The following is a 14,973-nucleotide window of genomic DNA, read 5'->3' on the forward strand; positions in this document are numbered from 1 at the left end:
CCTGGCTTGGAGAATTTTAAGCATTACTTTACTAGCATGTGAGATGAGTGCAATTGTGTGGTAGTTTGAGCAATCTTTGGCATTGCCTTTCTTTGGGATTGGAATGAAAACTGGCCTTTTCCAGTCCTGTGGCCACTGCTGAGTTTTCCAAATTTGCTGGCATATTGAGTGCAGCACTTTCACAGCATTGTCTTTCAGGATTTGAAAGAGCTCAACTGGAATTCCATCACCTCCACTAGCTTTGTTCGTAGTGATGCTTCCTAAGGCCCACTTGACTTCACATTCCAGGATGTCTGGCTCTAGATGAGTGATCACACCATCGTGATTATCTGGGTTGTGAAGATCTTTTTTGTATAGTTCTTCTATGTATTCTTGCCACCTCTTCTTAATATCTTTTGCTTCTGTTAGGTCCATACCATTTCTGTCCTTTATTGAGCCCTTAACAGTCTTAAAAGCCTCCTGGCCTCATCCCATGCTGTGCTCCCACTTGTCCTCTTCTTCCAACCTAACACGCTGCTTTTTTCTGTTCCTATTCAGTGCTTCCATTAAGTGTAAATAGAAAAAGGTGCACCTTCTTGGGGGATATATTAGAGAAAGGATTTTGTTCCTTCAGCCTGGTGTCTTTTTACAGTGCACGACCTAGGCCACCGAGCCCAGTAGTCCTGCCTTTAACATGCCATGCCCCAAACAGTCAAGATTTGGACATCTGGGAGGAGTGGAAAGAGCCTGGGCTCTGATGGCAGAAAGGGCAGGGATCCCAGCTCTGCCACTTGCCAGATGTGTAATCCGGGACATGACTCAATCGAAAAGGATTGAACAGGTCCCACTCTGGGGGATGGAAAGTGTTGTGAGGATTAAATGAAATCATTAGTGTGCTGTGCTTGATCAATATCCCTCCCTTCCGCTGTGTGGCCCCAGAGTGTCTACCTCTATTAACGGAGAATCAATGCTGTTAGCAGAAGCATGTACATTTTTCTTTTTAAATTAAAAAAAAAAAAACTTTTATCTGCTTTTTTTTCAATACAAATGCTTCTCTCTGTTTTTACTACCATCAGCCTGGAAGAAGTCTGCATGACAACAGACTCCTAATTTGTTCCCGCCCTTTTCCACTCTTGCCCTTCCAGTGCTTTCAGAAGTCACAACTTTATAACTAAATCTGGTCATGTCATGCTAAACCCTGCTGCCTGTGTCAAACTCTTCCTCATCCTTCTGGTCTCAGACCAAATGTCAGCAGCTAAGGAGGACCGCTTTATCACTTTCAAGTTAGAATCCATCTAATGGCCTAAGACGGCCACACCTGGTGTCCCACAGCAGAAAATGGCCCATGGTCTCCAAGAAATTCACCAAGAGTCCAAGGACGGTCCGGGCTGGTGATCTTGCTTTCTCACCAGCCTGGAGAGTCATGCGTGCGTGCCAAGTCGCTTCAGTCGTGTCGGACTCTTTGCGATCCCATGGACTGTAGGCCGCCAGGCTCTTCTTCGGTCCATGGGATTCTCCGGGCAATAATACCGAAGTGGGCTGCCATGCCCTCCTCCAGGGAACCTTCCCCACCCAGGATGACTCCCGCATTGTCAGGCGGATTCTTTACCACTAGCACCACCTAGGAATCCCCATCTGGAGAGTCATGGGAAAATGTTAATTTTAGCTGAGGATGTGAAGGACTAAAAACTCCATTGGCTTCTGTCTCCTAGCCTAGTATTCTGCTTTAGGCACAATGGCTGGGCAGAAAGCATGGACTAAGGGAGCCATCAAGGTGGAGCCGAAGTATGGAGCAGAGAGAACAGTCTGTGGGGGCTAGCTGCTCAACAGCGTCACCATGTGGTGGTGAGAAGAGCAGCAGTCGCAGTAAATACACAGAAGGACGGCGGACTGTGAGGAATCACTGCTCAACAGCGACACCATCTTGCAGTGGCAGGAACAACACCCCAATGAACAGACTACGGACCGCCGCCTGACATTAGAAAGCAAGACGCACTCCTTTTGGACTAAGTAAATCCCAATTATTCTTGGGCAGTGTGGAATGAGGGGTGTCCTCAAAAAGGGACAGTGGGGCTTTCTGCTCAGGAAGGCATGTGGGAGCTCAAAAGGTTTATTAGAGAACTAAAAAGAGATGATTGTATCTTGGCCACACCAGGTACAGGCAATAAATGAATGAATGGACATAAAACAAGAAGAAACAACATGATCACCAGAATTCCAAAGAAAAAAAATTTTTTTGTTGTTTTTTAATGTAGTATGAAGCACAAAGAGAAATATTGTGATTACCATTGAAATGCAATTCTTGGAGGAAATGTCCCTGCAGCTTAGCCCTTGGAAGAAACAATTCCTAAAATACACACCACTCAGTTTTCCAAAGGACCAAGTTTCATGTTTGGATCATTTCTGAATCTGAGTTCAGAGAAGTTTGCAAGAGTCTCTGAGTCCCGAGCTAGAGAGGGAAGCCTAGAGAGGGGGCAGCCTGTGCCCCATGGGCGTGTCAGGAACGGGTGCTGACAACCCTGCACCTCCTGATTGACAGCCCCCAGCACCCATGGGGTCTTCAGCTGTAGTGGACATCTGCACCGAACAGCAGGAAATCCTGGGGGAGAGATGAGAACGCCGTCATCTGCCGGAAGAGTATCCCTCATTTGTGAGGGTGGGAATGCTGGGGTTTTTAGAAGAAAACTTTGGGAGCTTGCCTGCTGGGAAAGAGAGAGCCTCTCTGCTGACAGAAAGGCAAGAGTGAGTGGGGGCAGGGGGCTGGCATCCCGCCCCTACGGTCTGCACATTAGCGGCTGCCCATGCCCGAGAATCTGTCAGCAGTTTCCCTGGCAGCTGTTTTCCGCTCAGACGTGGAGACCCCCGGGCTGCCGTGAAGGCCTTCATTTGTCATCCCTGCCTCTTGGCAGCTCCAGGGAGCCCTCCTTGCCATCAAGGCTGCAAAACCACTTCTTTTTGGCTTCTTCCTGCCCTTCACTCAAGAATGTTCAGAAAGGAAGGAATTCAGTTGTGCCCAGGGGATCATTTTTTATTTTAAGGATGAACTGGGTTAGATGTGGGGGACGTGGGGGATGTGTTTCCTCTGCTCACTCAATTAACTTCTCTATTGTCTCTTAGCCCTGGGAGTTCTCCCGTTAGGTTGAAAGAACTGGGGACTGGTGGACTGGATGTTGGGGGTGAGGGAGAGCGAGGAATCTGGGTGGGGGTTTCCCATGAGGGTCATCAGAAAGCCCTGGACTGAGGTAAAGAATGCAAGAGTGGGTGATGGCTTCCTTGTAGAGTTATCAGCTCTTTGGGACATAGTGGGTGTAAGGAGCTTTAGAGTGGAGACACTGAAGAAGCCAGTATGTATACTTTGGGCACATAGAAGAGACTGGAACCTCGGCCGGGTCACACGGAGGTGACTGTTGTGCTTATGCTGATGAAAGTGATCGGGGAGGGACTTCTTCTTTGGTGGCCCAGTGGCTGAAACTCCATGCTGGTCAGGGAAATAGATCCCACATGTCGTAACTAAAGAGTTCACACGCAGCAACTAAAGATCCTGCATACCGCAACTAAGACCCGGTGCAGCCAAATAAATAAACATTAAGAAAAAGAAGACGACAGTGACCAGGGAAAGCAATTGTGGGGGAAGGGCAGAGGCCGGGGCAGGAACCCTGGAGAACTCTCTCTGGGAGGGGAAGAAGGAACCAGTAAAGGAGACCAAATAACACAGTGAGAGGTGGCTGGAAAACCTGGAGAGGGAATCGTCAAAGCTAAGAGAAGAAAGTGTTCCAAGGATGAGGAAAATAGTGTCAGATGCTGTTGGGGTCAGACCGGGGAAAAGGGAAGAGAAGGCTGTCCATTCTGGTGTCTTAATCTGCCAGACACTGACCAAGGGCCTGGAAGGATGCTGGATGCAAAGGAAGGCATGCGTCACATATCTGTCAAATATTTAAATGCATCCACCTTAGAAAGGAGGCTTGGGGCCACTAAGTGAGTTCCACTTCTACCAAGTGTTGTGTGGGAGTGGTACAAGTCAGGGGTTAAAAACCGGGACCTGGCTTTGACTTTGGACTTCATTTAATGGCGGTGTGGCGCCCCTGAGTCTTATCCTCCCTACTGTTTAGCAACACACCCTGCGGGAGTGTTGGAAAGGTCGACAGCGCTTGATCCAGAGCTGGAGGAAGGTGGCTATCGAAGTAGGAGATTTGGCGAAGGAGACCCTGGGGACTCACCTGGTAAGGCTGAAGGGTCAGGTTGAAGAGCTCGATGTAGGCGGGCAGCGGGAGAGGGAAGCCTTTCTGTAGCTTCTCTGCATTGGAGGTTAAGGCAGAGGTTAAGGTGAAGGTACCACCTCTGATGGGAGGGGCCGGGGGAGGGAGAGGGTGGGGCCGGGACTCAGGCAGCCAGTCCTCAGCCTCCCTGGACCAGCCCTCCGGGCTCTGGGAAGAAACCTAGGCAGGAAGAGTCTGCCCCGAGTCTCCTCTTCTCTCTCCTCCACTAACCTCTGGACACTGTGGACACAGGAATTCCCGCCCCCTCAGCCCCAAGACCGCCCGCCCGAGGGTACCGGCTCTGCTGGTGCACCCCTGGCCCGAGTGACAGCCGGGGCAACTGCTTGCTGGGGCTTGGGGGCCTGGAGACACCTGACGGATATGCACATGAAGCCCCTCGATGTTTCGGATGAAACCAGAAATGGGTGGTAGCCAGGAGCCAGCTCCCCCATCCCACCACACTCTGGCATGGAACTCGGGAGAATTCTAAGCTCCAGCCTAGTCCCTCAGATCATTATGAAGCTGCACTTGTGAAGGCAGGAAGAGAAGCCAGAGTCTATATGTAACAATCCGTTGTCTTCATTTATAATTTCTAAGTGGCCTAAATCAGGGGTCCCCAACCTCTGGTGATGTGAGGTGGAGCTGATGTAATAATAATAGAAATAACGTGCACAATAAAAGTAATGTGCGTGAATCATTCTGAAACCATCCCCTCCCACCCTGTCCATGGAAAAACTGTCTTCCATGAAACCAGTCCCTGGTACCCAAAAGGGTGGGGGCCGCCGGCCTAAATGTTCTCATCGTAGGGTGGGTGGGCCTCTATTTGCACCCTTGCACCCGGCTCTGCAAAGGTCAGGAGTTTCACCAGTGAGTGAGCTGAGTGGAAGTGTTGTTAGCCCAGGTTAGCCCTTCTTCCTTAGCCCTTCTATCTTGGAAAAAGACCAAAGATTCTGGCTTCAGAGCTGGGATCGAATTCCAGCTTCATCTCTTACCTTCTCTGTGACCTGAGAACCACTCATTCTCTGATCTCCCATTTCCTCCCATGAAAACTGGAGGTATTATTCTCCATCTCAATGGACAGTCTCATAGTTCACGAAGGAGGAACTCAATCCTTTTCCCCTCCCTTTTCTGGGCCAGGTGTCACTTGAGGTACATTTGAGGAGACCACCTCCAGCCTCCACACTGGGGGCCGGATAACCCGTGGCTCACTGGGTTAAGATCCACCCCCCTCACTGGGACTGAAAATCAATCCTTTCTCCAAAACTCCTTACTGTTAATCACGGGAAGCACGATGGTGGGCATGACGTAGTTGATGACAGACTGCAGCAACTCAACCTGGGGATCGGGAGGACAGGACCCACGTCAGGGCACTGGGGCATCAGCCGTCCTCTGTCACCCGCCCTCCCACCCAGAACAACCTCAGGAAGAACCGCTGAGAGACGGACCAAGGGGTGACCTGGAAACACTGAAGCTCAAGGCCACCAAAGTGATCTCTTTTGCTTTAAAGGTTCCAGATGCAAATCACATTCTAGACTTGTAGGGGGCAAGGCGGAAGCAAGGAAGGTCATCACAGAGCACTGAAATGTGAAAACTTTTGTGTAAGAAAATGCACTCTCTCAGACATCGCAGGCTAGGGGGGCAAATTCATTCAACCTTTCAGAGGGCTATTTGGTGATATCAGCTCATCAGAAGCCTTAACAATGTGTGTGCCAGGTGGGCCAGCAAACATGCCTCCAAGGCATTTATCCTAAAGAAATGAGGTAGTGCAATAAATAGAACCAAAACAATAAAAGCAACCTGCAGGTCCAACAATTGTGGAATCATCTGCGGAGTGGCGGGGTAGGGGGCGGGCGTGGTAGCACTTGGATAACAAGAGATATTATGTAACTATTTAGGGCTTCCCTGGTGGCTTAGATGGTAAAGAATCTGCCTGCGATGCAGAAGGTTCAGGTTAGATCCCTGCATCAGGAAGATTCCTTGGAAAAGGGAATGGCTACCCACTCTAGTACTCTGGCCTAGAGAATTCCACGGACAGAGGAGCCTGGTCCATGGGGGTTACAAAGAGTCAGACACCACTGAGCAACTAAAACTTTCATTTTTCATGTGTAATTATTAATAATGATCTGGCAGAAATATAGCATCACTGACTCAATGGACATGACTTTGGGCAAACTCTGAGAGATTGTGGAGGACAGAGGAGCCTACAGTCCATCGGGTGGAAAAGTACTGGACACGACTTAGTGACTGAACCCACAACAACAACAGAAATATATTTGGTTGGCCAAAAAATTCATTTGGGTTTTTCCATAACATCTTACAGTAAAGCCTGAACAAACTTTTTGGCCCACCCGAGAATTATCAACATAGACTTTTTTGTGATCTATTTTTGAGTTTAAAAAAAGCAGGCTAATGTATAACTAATTCACTTTGCTCTACAGCAGAAACTAACACAACACTGTAAATCAACTGCACTCCAATAAAAATTTTTAAAAAAAGAAAAATCAGGCTACAGAAACCACGTAATTCCATCCTGTTATTAAATATGCATCGAAAAAAGTCAGGAAGGATATACACCAAATTATTAAGTAAGTGATGAAAACAGGAGTGATTTTTATGTTTTGTTTTGCAAATCTGTAGGTTCTGACTGTTCTATAATGCACATGTTTTGCTTTTGCAATAATAAAAAAATTCAAAAATAACGTAACACCTTCAAGATGATGGCCCGTAGTGGTGACATTTACAACCTGTCAATATGTACATTTTTGTTTCTGGAACAATTGAGTTTCCTTCCCCGGGCTGTAATTCCTGGGGCTCATCAAACGTGGTGCCCTTCTTCCCATGAATCTGGGAACTTTAAATTTTTATTTTCTGCAGAAGCAGAAGTTAGTTATTGACTGAGTCCAGCTGCTGCTAGGAGAGCCCTGGCATCAGTAAATCCATGAAAATACAATGAGGTTGCTTCGGGTCTTTCTGTTTGTTGTAATCTTATCAGATGGGAATGGCTGGCTGGATTTCCATCGGATTTGGAGGGGATGTTGGGACTGACTTCAGGGTTGGGTGATGGGGGTGCATTTCAGAGATCTAAGGAAGTATTCTCCAGAGGTTTGGCAAGAGGCTCTCTGGCAGATTTGGACCATGAGCAGTAAGACATTGTGGGCAGAATTAGCATCTTTTAATAGAGAAGTAAACAACCCACTCCAGTATTGTTGCCTGGAAAATCCCATAGACAGAGCAGCCTGGTGGGGTCACTTAGAGTCAGACACGACTCAGCAGACAGGACTTAGCAACTAAATAACAGCAATAGTGGAAGTCACAAGAGCAAGGCTCATTCAGGTCGGCTGTTGAAGAGCATCTGACCTGCTGTTTACAGGGGCAGCTCCCCATCAGGGCCAGAGGGTATGGTAGGAGGAGAGGGAGCAGTGAACCTCCTGTTTTTAAAAATAGATTTTGGGGGGATGTGGACCATTTTTAAGGCCTTTATTGGATTCATTACAATATTGCTTCTGCTTTATATTTTGTTCTGTTTTGTTTTGGCTGTGAGGCACGTGAGATCTTAGCTCCCCGATCAGAAACTGAACCGGCATCCCCTGTATTGGAAGGTGAAGCTGTAACCACTGGACCGCCAGGGAACTCCCAGTGGTGAGTCTATTTGATGACAATGATTCCATGTAGTGGAATCATCTCTGTGGGCTGGCGAGATACCTGTCATCTCCCTCCCATCTGCCCTATTCTGTTTGTAAGTGACTCTACCGTTCATTCACTTAGCTGCTCAAGTCAAAAATCTGGGAGTCATTCTTCATTGCCTTTCCCCCCCACCATGCACAGAAAATCTCTCACCAAGTTCTAATTCTGCTTCCAAAGTTTGTCTCCCATCTGCCATCTTTCTCTTCCTTCCTGGCCTCGTCCCAGCCTCCATCATCTCTCACGTGGACAAACACACCAGCCTCCCCAAGGCAAGGATCCTTATGCTCTGACTCATCCCCCATAGTCCATTCCCCTCATTTCTGCAGGGGCATCTTTTATAAAGTGGAAATGGATCATGTCCCTCCCTGCATGAAACAGTTCACTGGCTTCTCACTGCCCTCTGAACACAAGCTACTCTAGCCTAGAAGGCTCAGGGTGGGCCCACCCCTGCCTGCCTGCCTCTCTGTGCCCCCTACTTCTCATCTTGTTTCTCCAGCCACACTGCTTGCCCCCACTGCCCGAACAAGCCAAGCGGTTCACCACAGGGCCTTTGCTCCTGCTGCTCCCTCTGCCTGCAACACCTTCACCTTGTGGACTCCTTCAGCCCAAATATCACCTCCCCAGAGAGGCTTTTCCTGATCACAGGCTCTAACCCTTAACCTGCCCCATCACTTTCTACCCCACCTCCACTTAGTTTTTCAAAGCATTGATCTTGACTGAAATGATCTTCATTTCTCATTGTCTGTTTCTCCCCTACAATGGAAGCTCTAGAGGAGTTGTTTTCTTGTCTAACTCATCAGCACATCCCCATCCATGGAACAGGGCCTGCCACATAGTAGGTACTCAGGAAGGTAATTCACTTGCTCATTCAACACACATCTGTTGAGCAGATTCTCTGTACCTGATTGTGTACAATTAATCCCATTTAAAACTCACTGCACTAACTCAGGCAGAAATTATTATCCTTGATTTGTAGGGAAGGTATGAAATTTGTTGAGTGGAAGTGACTTGCTCAGGGCCCATAGTTAGTAGGTTTGGAGCTGCAATTCTAGCTCAGGTCTCTGTGCCTGCAATTGTGTGTGTGTGTGTGTGTGTGCGCGCGCGCGCGCGCGCGTGCACGCGCTCAGTCATGTCCGATTCTTTGTGACCCTATGGACTGTAACCCATCTGGTCCTCTGTCCATGGAATTTCCCAGGCAAGAATACTGGAGTGGGTTGCCATTTCCTCCTCCAGGGGATCTTCCCAACCCAGAGGTCAGCACCCTATCTCCTGTGTTTCCTTAGTATAGGAAAAAGCATCGTATATGTAGAGTTCCCTTCTATCTGTGGTTTCAAGCAACCCCAAGGTCTTGGAATATATCTGCTGTGAATAAGGGGGACTACTGTATTCAGTTAAGCTGTTCAAGAGGAAATAAAGATTTCATCACACAATTCATTGTGACAAAAACCTAGACTATCCCACTTTGCTCCAAGGCAGTATGAATGACAGTATATATCTTTTATGATGCTACGTCTCCAAATGTACTTGTCTCTACTTGGTCGTAGAGACATGGAAGGCAGTTGTACACAAAATCCACAGTGCTCCTCCCCTCATCATTTCACATGCAAATTATATGCAAACTAATCAGTGGTCTGTTGAAATGATGTTAGGAGCCCAGGTGGCCCTCAGGACAGTTATCTCAAGATCAGAGGAAGGAAGGAGCCACCAAGGGCCTCAGACTCACCGAGAAGGGGCCGATGTCTGAGTGCTTCAGTTCCAGGAGCAGCCTGTGAGAAGGGGAGGGGAAAGTTGAGACCACCATTTGCCTGACCATATTAGAATTCAGTTACTGGGGAGAAGGGCTTCCCAGATGGCGCTAGTGGTAAAGAACCCGTGTGCCAGTGCAGGAGACATAAGAGACGGGTTTGATCCCTGGGTTGGGAAGATCCCCTGGAGGAGGGCATGGCAACCCACTCCAGGATTCTTGCCTGGAGAATCTCCTGACAGAGGACCCTGGGTTGACAGAGTCAGATACAACCGAAGCAACTTAGCACAACATTGAGGAGAAGGGACACTCACTGGTGGGTGTTGTCTGCTCTTCCCATCCTGTATCCATTCCTCCTTCCTCTGGTGACAGCTCCCTGCTTTTTTCTTTGGGACAGTCATCTGTTCCCTACATTGTTAATACTGGGTTCTGGGGTAGGCTGGCCAAAGGGCAGAGTCTACCTCCGCTGCCCATGGTGATTGCTTCGAGAATTGACCACTAACCCATGCTGGTCCAAGGACTTCTGCTGGAAATATTAGGAGTGAGGTATTCTCTTTTCTCCAGCAAAATTAGCTGGTGACCATTTTTGCCACCACTCGGTGACAGCCTGCTGGGAAATGAAGCCAGTATGGGGGAGAGCAGAGCCAAGAAGAGAGTCAGAGCCCTAAGGATATCTTTTGAGCACCTGGGTCTACCTGTGTCTGAAACCCTCAGACTTTTGAATAATTTGAGCCCATAAACAATCCCCTATTTATGGACTTCTTGACATCTTAACAATGATCCAGTAGAAAGGTAAATAAATAGTTATTTAATGAATCCCTTTTATTCACTATGTTGGATGCTATATCTCACTGAATTCCTGTAACACCCAAGAGGCAAGGGCCATCACACTCCCATTTTACAGATGATGTCCTTGACAATCGGAGAAGACAAGCATTCTGCCCAAGGGCACGCAGTTAACAATCAGCCAAGTAGAATTTCAACCAGGTCTCCCTGATGCCAAAGCTTCTGTTGTCTCCAGTACCCTGCAAAGCTTGAAAATTCTTACCCTGTGGAGTCTCACCACCCCTCATTCCTGCATATTTTAGGAAGTCTGTGCTCAGCCATCACCCAGCTGTATTTTCTCCAGCTCCTCTACTTGAGAGGCCCACAGGTGGTTCCAGGAAAATGAAATCCACATGTTTCCAAAGCAGTAACACTTGTCAAAATGATGCCAGGAGAAATAAGCAGCATGCAAACCTCTAGAGCCAAGCTCAAGGTTAAGAAGGACAGCTCTGTGCCAGAGAGAAGGCAGAAACAGGCAGTAATGGGTCAAGACTCAATTTAAGCAGAGTGAATGAAAGTGAAGAAGAGGTAGACGTCAGGTCGGAATTCAGGGGTCATCACGTCTGCTCTGCTTGTCTCCCTCTCTCTCCCTCTTGCCTCCTTTGGTATCTTTCTGTCTCTCTGACAGTCTCCCTGTTACTGTGTCTCTGCGTCCATCTGTCTGTCTTGCTCTACTTTATTTCTCAGTGTCTCTCCCTGCCTTACTGTGTCTCTCTGTTTCCCCATCTCTTTCTGTCTCTCCCCCATTTCTGTATTGCTCTTCTTTTGTGTGCCCCTCTGTCTTTCTTTCTTCCTCTTGCTTGTTGAGCACTTATTATACCCTTCAAAGCGTTCTAAACATCACAACACATATTAATACAATGATGTGGCTAGCAAAGAACAGTAATTGGACTTATTTTACCAGCCAGGGAAAATGGCTGAAGTCTGAAGAGTTCTATGCTTGCCAAAGGTGAGCCGCATTTGAAAAGCAGCCACCTCAGCCTCCGAGCCCATGTTCCTAACCCCCACCTCCTCTGCTGGGATTCAAACCCAGGCACGGATTCCAGAGTCTCCTGGCAGGAGGTGGCTGATGAAACCCCAAGGATGGGGTGTGAAGAAGTTGAAGTGGGTTTCCGTGTCAAGGAAGGCCATGGACGTGGGGTGGCTGGAGGCTGGAGCAGATTTATCAACTGGCACTGCCCAGTCATGAATGGACTAGGATAGGGGCGTGACCTGGGATGCGGGGGTTTCAGTGCTAAAGCTGGATCACTGCCAACAAGCCGAGACGGCTGATCACCCTATGACGTGTGGTCTTGGGTGGGTCACTTCATCTCTGAGCACCAGTTTCACTATCTGCGAAATGGGGATATTGTACTTACCGTGCCCTATTTGAGGTTTAAATGGGATGAATGAACATGAAAGCTTGGAACTTGGTAAGGTCATTGTGAACTCACAGGCACCAAGATTGGATGAGCAGGACTTCCCCAGTGGTCCAGTGGATAAGAATCTGTCTGCCAATGCAGGGGACATGAGTTCGATCCCTGGTCCAGGGAGATTCCACATGCCATGGGACAACTACTGAGCCTGTGCTCGAGCCACAACTACTGATTCACATGCCCTAGAGTCTGTGCTCCCCAAAAAGAGAAGACAGAACACCACAACTAGAGAGAAGCCCATGCTTGCTGCAATTAGAGAAAGCACACTTGCAGTAACCAAGCCAAAAAAAGAATGGATGGGCAGTCCTCTCCTCCCATGCCCACCGGCCCACTTACTTGTCCAATTTGAGCTCTCCAATAAGTCTGTCGGACTTGGCACCAACAACCACAGAAAGGTTCAAGTTCTGCAAAGCAACAAGCCAGGGAGTGAAGTCCACTGACCCAGAATCCTGGGGCTCCGCAAAGCCTCCAAGACCAAAAGGTCTGCTTCATGAAGACCTAGCAGAAGAGCCCACATTGCTGGGTCAGACCCACAGAACCCATGGAAGGGAGGAGTCTTCCTTTTGCCAACTTTGTGCTTGTTATGAGTCCTGGACTGTCAAACAATTACCATTTTTCTCCCCTTGCTTCTGGGACCAGTTCAGATTCGCAGGCCACTCCCATGGGCTGTAGGAGACAGGCTGTGAGGTAGGCGTCCAGGCCAGCTCTATTTCACATTCATTCATTGAGTCATTCAACAAATGTTTACTCAGAAAACCAAGGTTCCCAACCTCAGCTTTCCTGTCCACTGTCTGTGTGACCTTGGGTGACCCCCTCAGAACCCACTGAATCTGCAAAGTGAGGAAAATGGGTCTCAACTTGAGGCTGGACAGACCTGAGTACCTGCTGTTGGGGAGAGTCTGGCCCTCACCTCCAGTGGTCAGAGTGGGTACCACCAAATGTTTGTGGAGTGACAGAGTGATCAAATGAATGAATGTACAAGTCAACCATGGGATGAAAACTTAAATAGGTGAAGGATTAAATGCACAAAGGAAGGAATAAATAAAGCTAGGCATGGATGAATAAGTGATTAATGAATGAATGAACAAATACACAAAGGAATGATCCATTGAACAAAGATATAATAAATGAATAATGGAATAAATGCATGTATGAACCAGCAAAGATACAGTAGATTTCAAGTTAGCAGTTGAATGAATAATTGAATGACTAAATAAATGAATGAACAAACCCACAGGTGCATAATTGAATGGCCAAAGATATGCATGAACAGACTGGAAATAGTATACCTATTTCAAGCCAACCTCAGAATGAATAATGGAATGAATGAAGAAGTCAGAAGACAGTGGCTCTGGACACACACAGTGCAGGTTTGAGTCTGGGTAGGCTTTACACCAATCCCCCTGGCTCTCAGGGCAGTGCTCTGAGCCCTGTCCAGGGCTGCCTGTCTGCTCAGACCTGGGATCGGCTTACCATCTCAAGCAGGAAGAGGGGGTCCAAGGAGGAGTTTGGGAGGATGGCAAAGGCCTGTGTGTCCAGGACAAAGATGAGGTCAAGGCCGCTGGGGTTCATGTTGAGTTTCGGAGGCAAAGAGGCCCAGATGAAGAGCTGCATCTGCATGTCAGGGAACATCTTGGCCACCTGCAACCCACAGGGGACGACCAACAAAAGAGGCCTTTGATTAAAAATTGTCTAAATCCTATCGTGTCCCGGTCCTGCAGAAGCACTTCCAATGTCTTCCCACTGTTGTTTTTTTGGCAGCCCTGGATCTTCATTGCTGCACGAACTACACTTCTCTGGTTGTGGTGAGTGGGGGCTACTCCCTAGTTGTGATGCAGGCTTCTCATTACAGTGGCTTCTCTTGCTGCAGAGCACGGGCTCAAGGGCGCTCGGGCTTCAGTACTGTGGCTCCCTGGCTCAACAGCACAGGCTCAGTAGTTGTGGCGCACAGACTGAGCTGCTCCGTGGCACGTAGGCTCTTCCAGATCAGGGATCACTGAACCTGTGTCTCTTGCATTGGCAGGCAGATTCTTTGCCACTGAGCCACCAGGGAAGCCTCCCCATTGCTTTCGGAATAAATTGTAAAGACTGTATAATTCAACACCTGGCACCCTGCCAGCCTCACCCCACGCCCACCCCCTCCATCGCTTCTACCACTTGCCCTCTAACTCCACCCACAAGGGACTTCTTTTCCTCAAATGTGACTTGCTGTCTTTGTATACATCAACTCAATTAATCAATCGCAGCTTTATGAGGTGAAGTTGTTATTACTGTATTTTATGTATGAGAATACAGAGATACAGGCAGAACATGCTCAGGAACATAAAACTAGTAAATAAGGACCAGAGTTCGAACCCAGATAGATCCCAGGAAAGATTTATAATTCAAAACATCTTTTTGGATGGAATAAATGTATCCTGAAATTAACTAAAAAAATTGCGCTCTGCTCTCTTTCTGTCTAAAACTCCTTGCACTCTCTGTTCCCTCTCCCTGAGTGTTTATCCTGTATTCCTCCTTAGCTTGGCTCTTTCCCTTCCTTCAAGTCTAGAGAGCAGTGGTGGGTTCAAGGAGGATCAAAGGAGAGCTTTGACAACACCCCCATCTCGGCTAGCCTGCAGTCCTCCTCCAGGTAAACTCACAGTCAGAGTAAAAGGAATGCAATTGCTATGCAAATGAAGTTTCCCTTTCCCTTTCCCTGATCCCTCTACACATTGCAGCTCCTCCACACCAGTACTGTCTATATAGAAATTTCTGGAAATGTCACCATTAAAGAGGCTATTATGGACTGAATGTTTGGGTCCCACCTGCTCAGCAAATTCATATACTTAAGCCCTAACCCCCAGTGTGGGCTTTCCAGGTGGCTCCACGGCAAAGAATCTGTCTGCCAAAGCAGGAGCTGCAGGAGACACAGGTTTGATCCCTAGATTGGGAAGATCCCCTGGAGGAGGAAATGGCAACCCGCTCCAGTAGTCTTGCCTGGGAAATGTCATGGACAGAGGAGCCCGGCGGGCTACAATCCATGGAGTTGAAAAGAATATGACATGACTGAATGACTAACACTTTCACTTTT

At 48.1% G+C, this 14,973-nt stretch overlaps 1 protein-coding gene across 1 annotated transcript in view; it reads right to left on the reverse strand.

The window, feature by feature from the left end:
- Positions 1 to 2,194: 2,194 nt before the first annotated feature.
- BPI (bactericidal permeability increasing protein) overlaps positions 2,195 to 14,973 on the reverse strand; it is a 47,002-nt gene continuing 34,223 nt past the window's right edge. The window contains exons 11-16 of the mRNA XM_006051744.4: positions 13,377 to 13,544; positions 12,240 to 12,307; positions 9,643 to 9,685; positions 5,507 to 5,570; positions 4,197 to 4,273; positions 2,195 to 2,578 (exon numbers count right to left, since the gene is read on the reverse strand). Of these exons, the coding sequence (XP_006051806.4) occupies positions 2,540 to 2,578; positions 4,197 to 4,273; positions 5,507 to 5,570; positions 9,643 to 9,685; positions 12,240 to 12,307; positions 13,377 to 13,544 (459 nt within the window). The 3' untranslated portion in view covers positions 2,195 to 2,539. The remainder of the gene's footprint in view (positions 2,579 to 4,196; positions 4,274 to 5,506; positions 5,571 to 9,642; positions 9,686 to 12,239; positions 12,308 to 13,376; positions 13,545 to 14,973) is intronic.

The sequence above is a fragment of the Bubalus bubalis genome, chromosome 14, assembly GCF_019923935.1.
Source record: "Bubalus bubalis isolate 160015118507 breed Murrah chromosome 14, NDDB_SH_1, whole genome shotgun sequence".
NCBI classification, from domain to species: domain Eukaryota; kingdom Metazoa; phylum Chordata; class Mammalia; order Artiodactyla; family Bovidae; genus Bubalus; species Bubalus bubalis.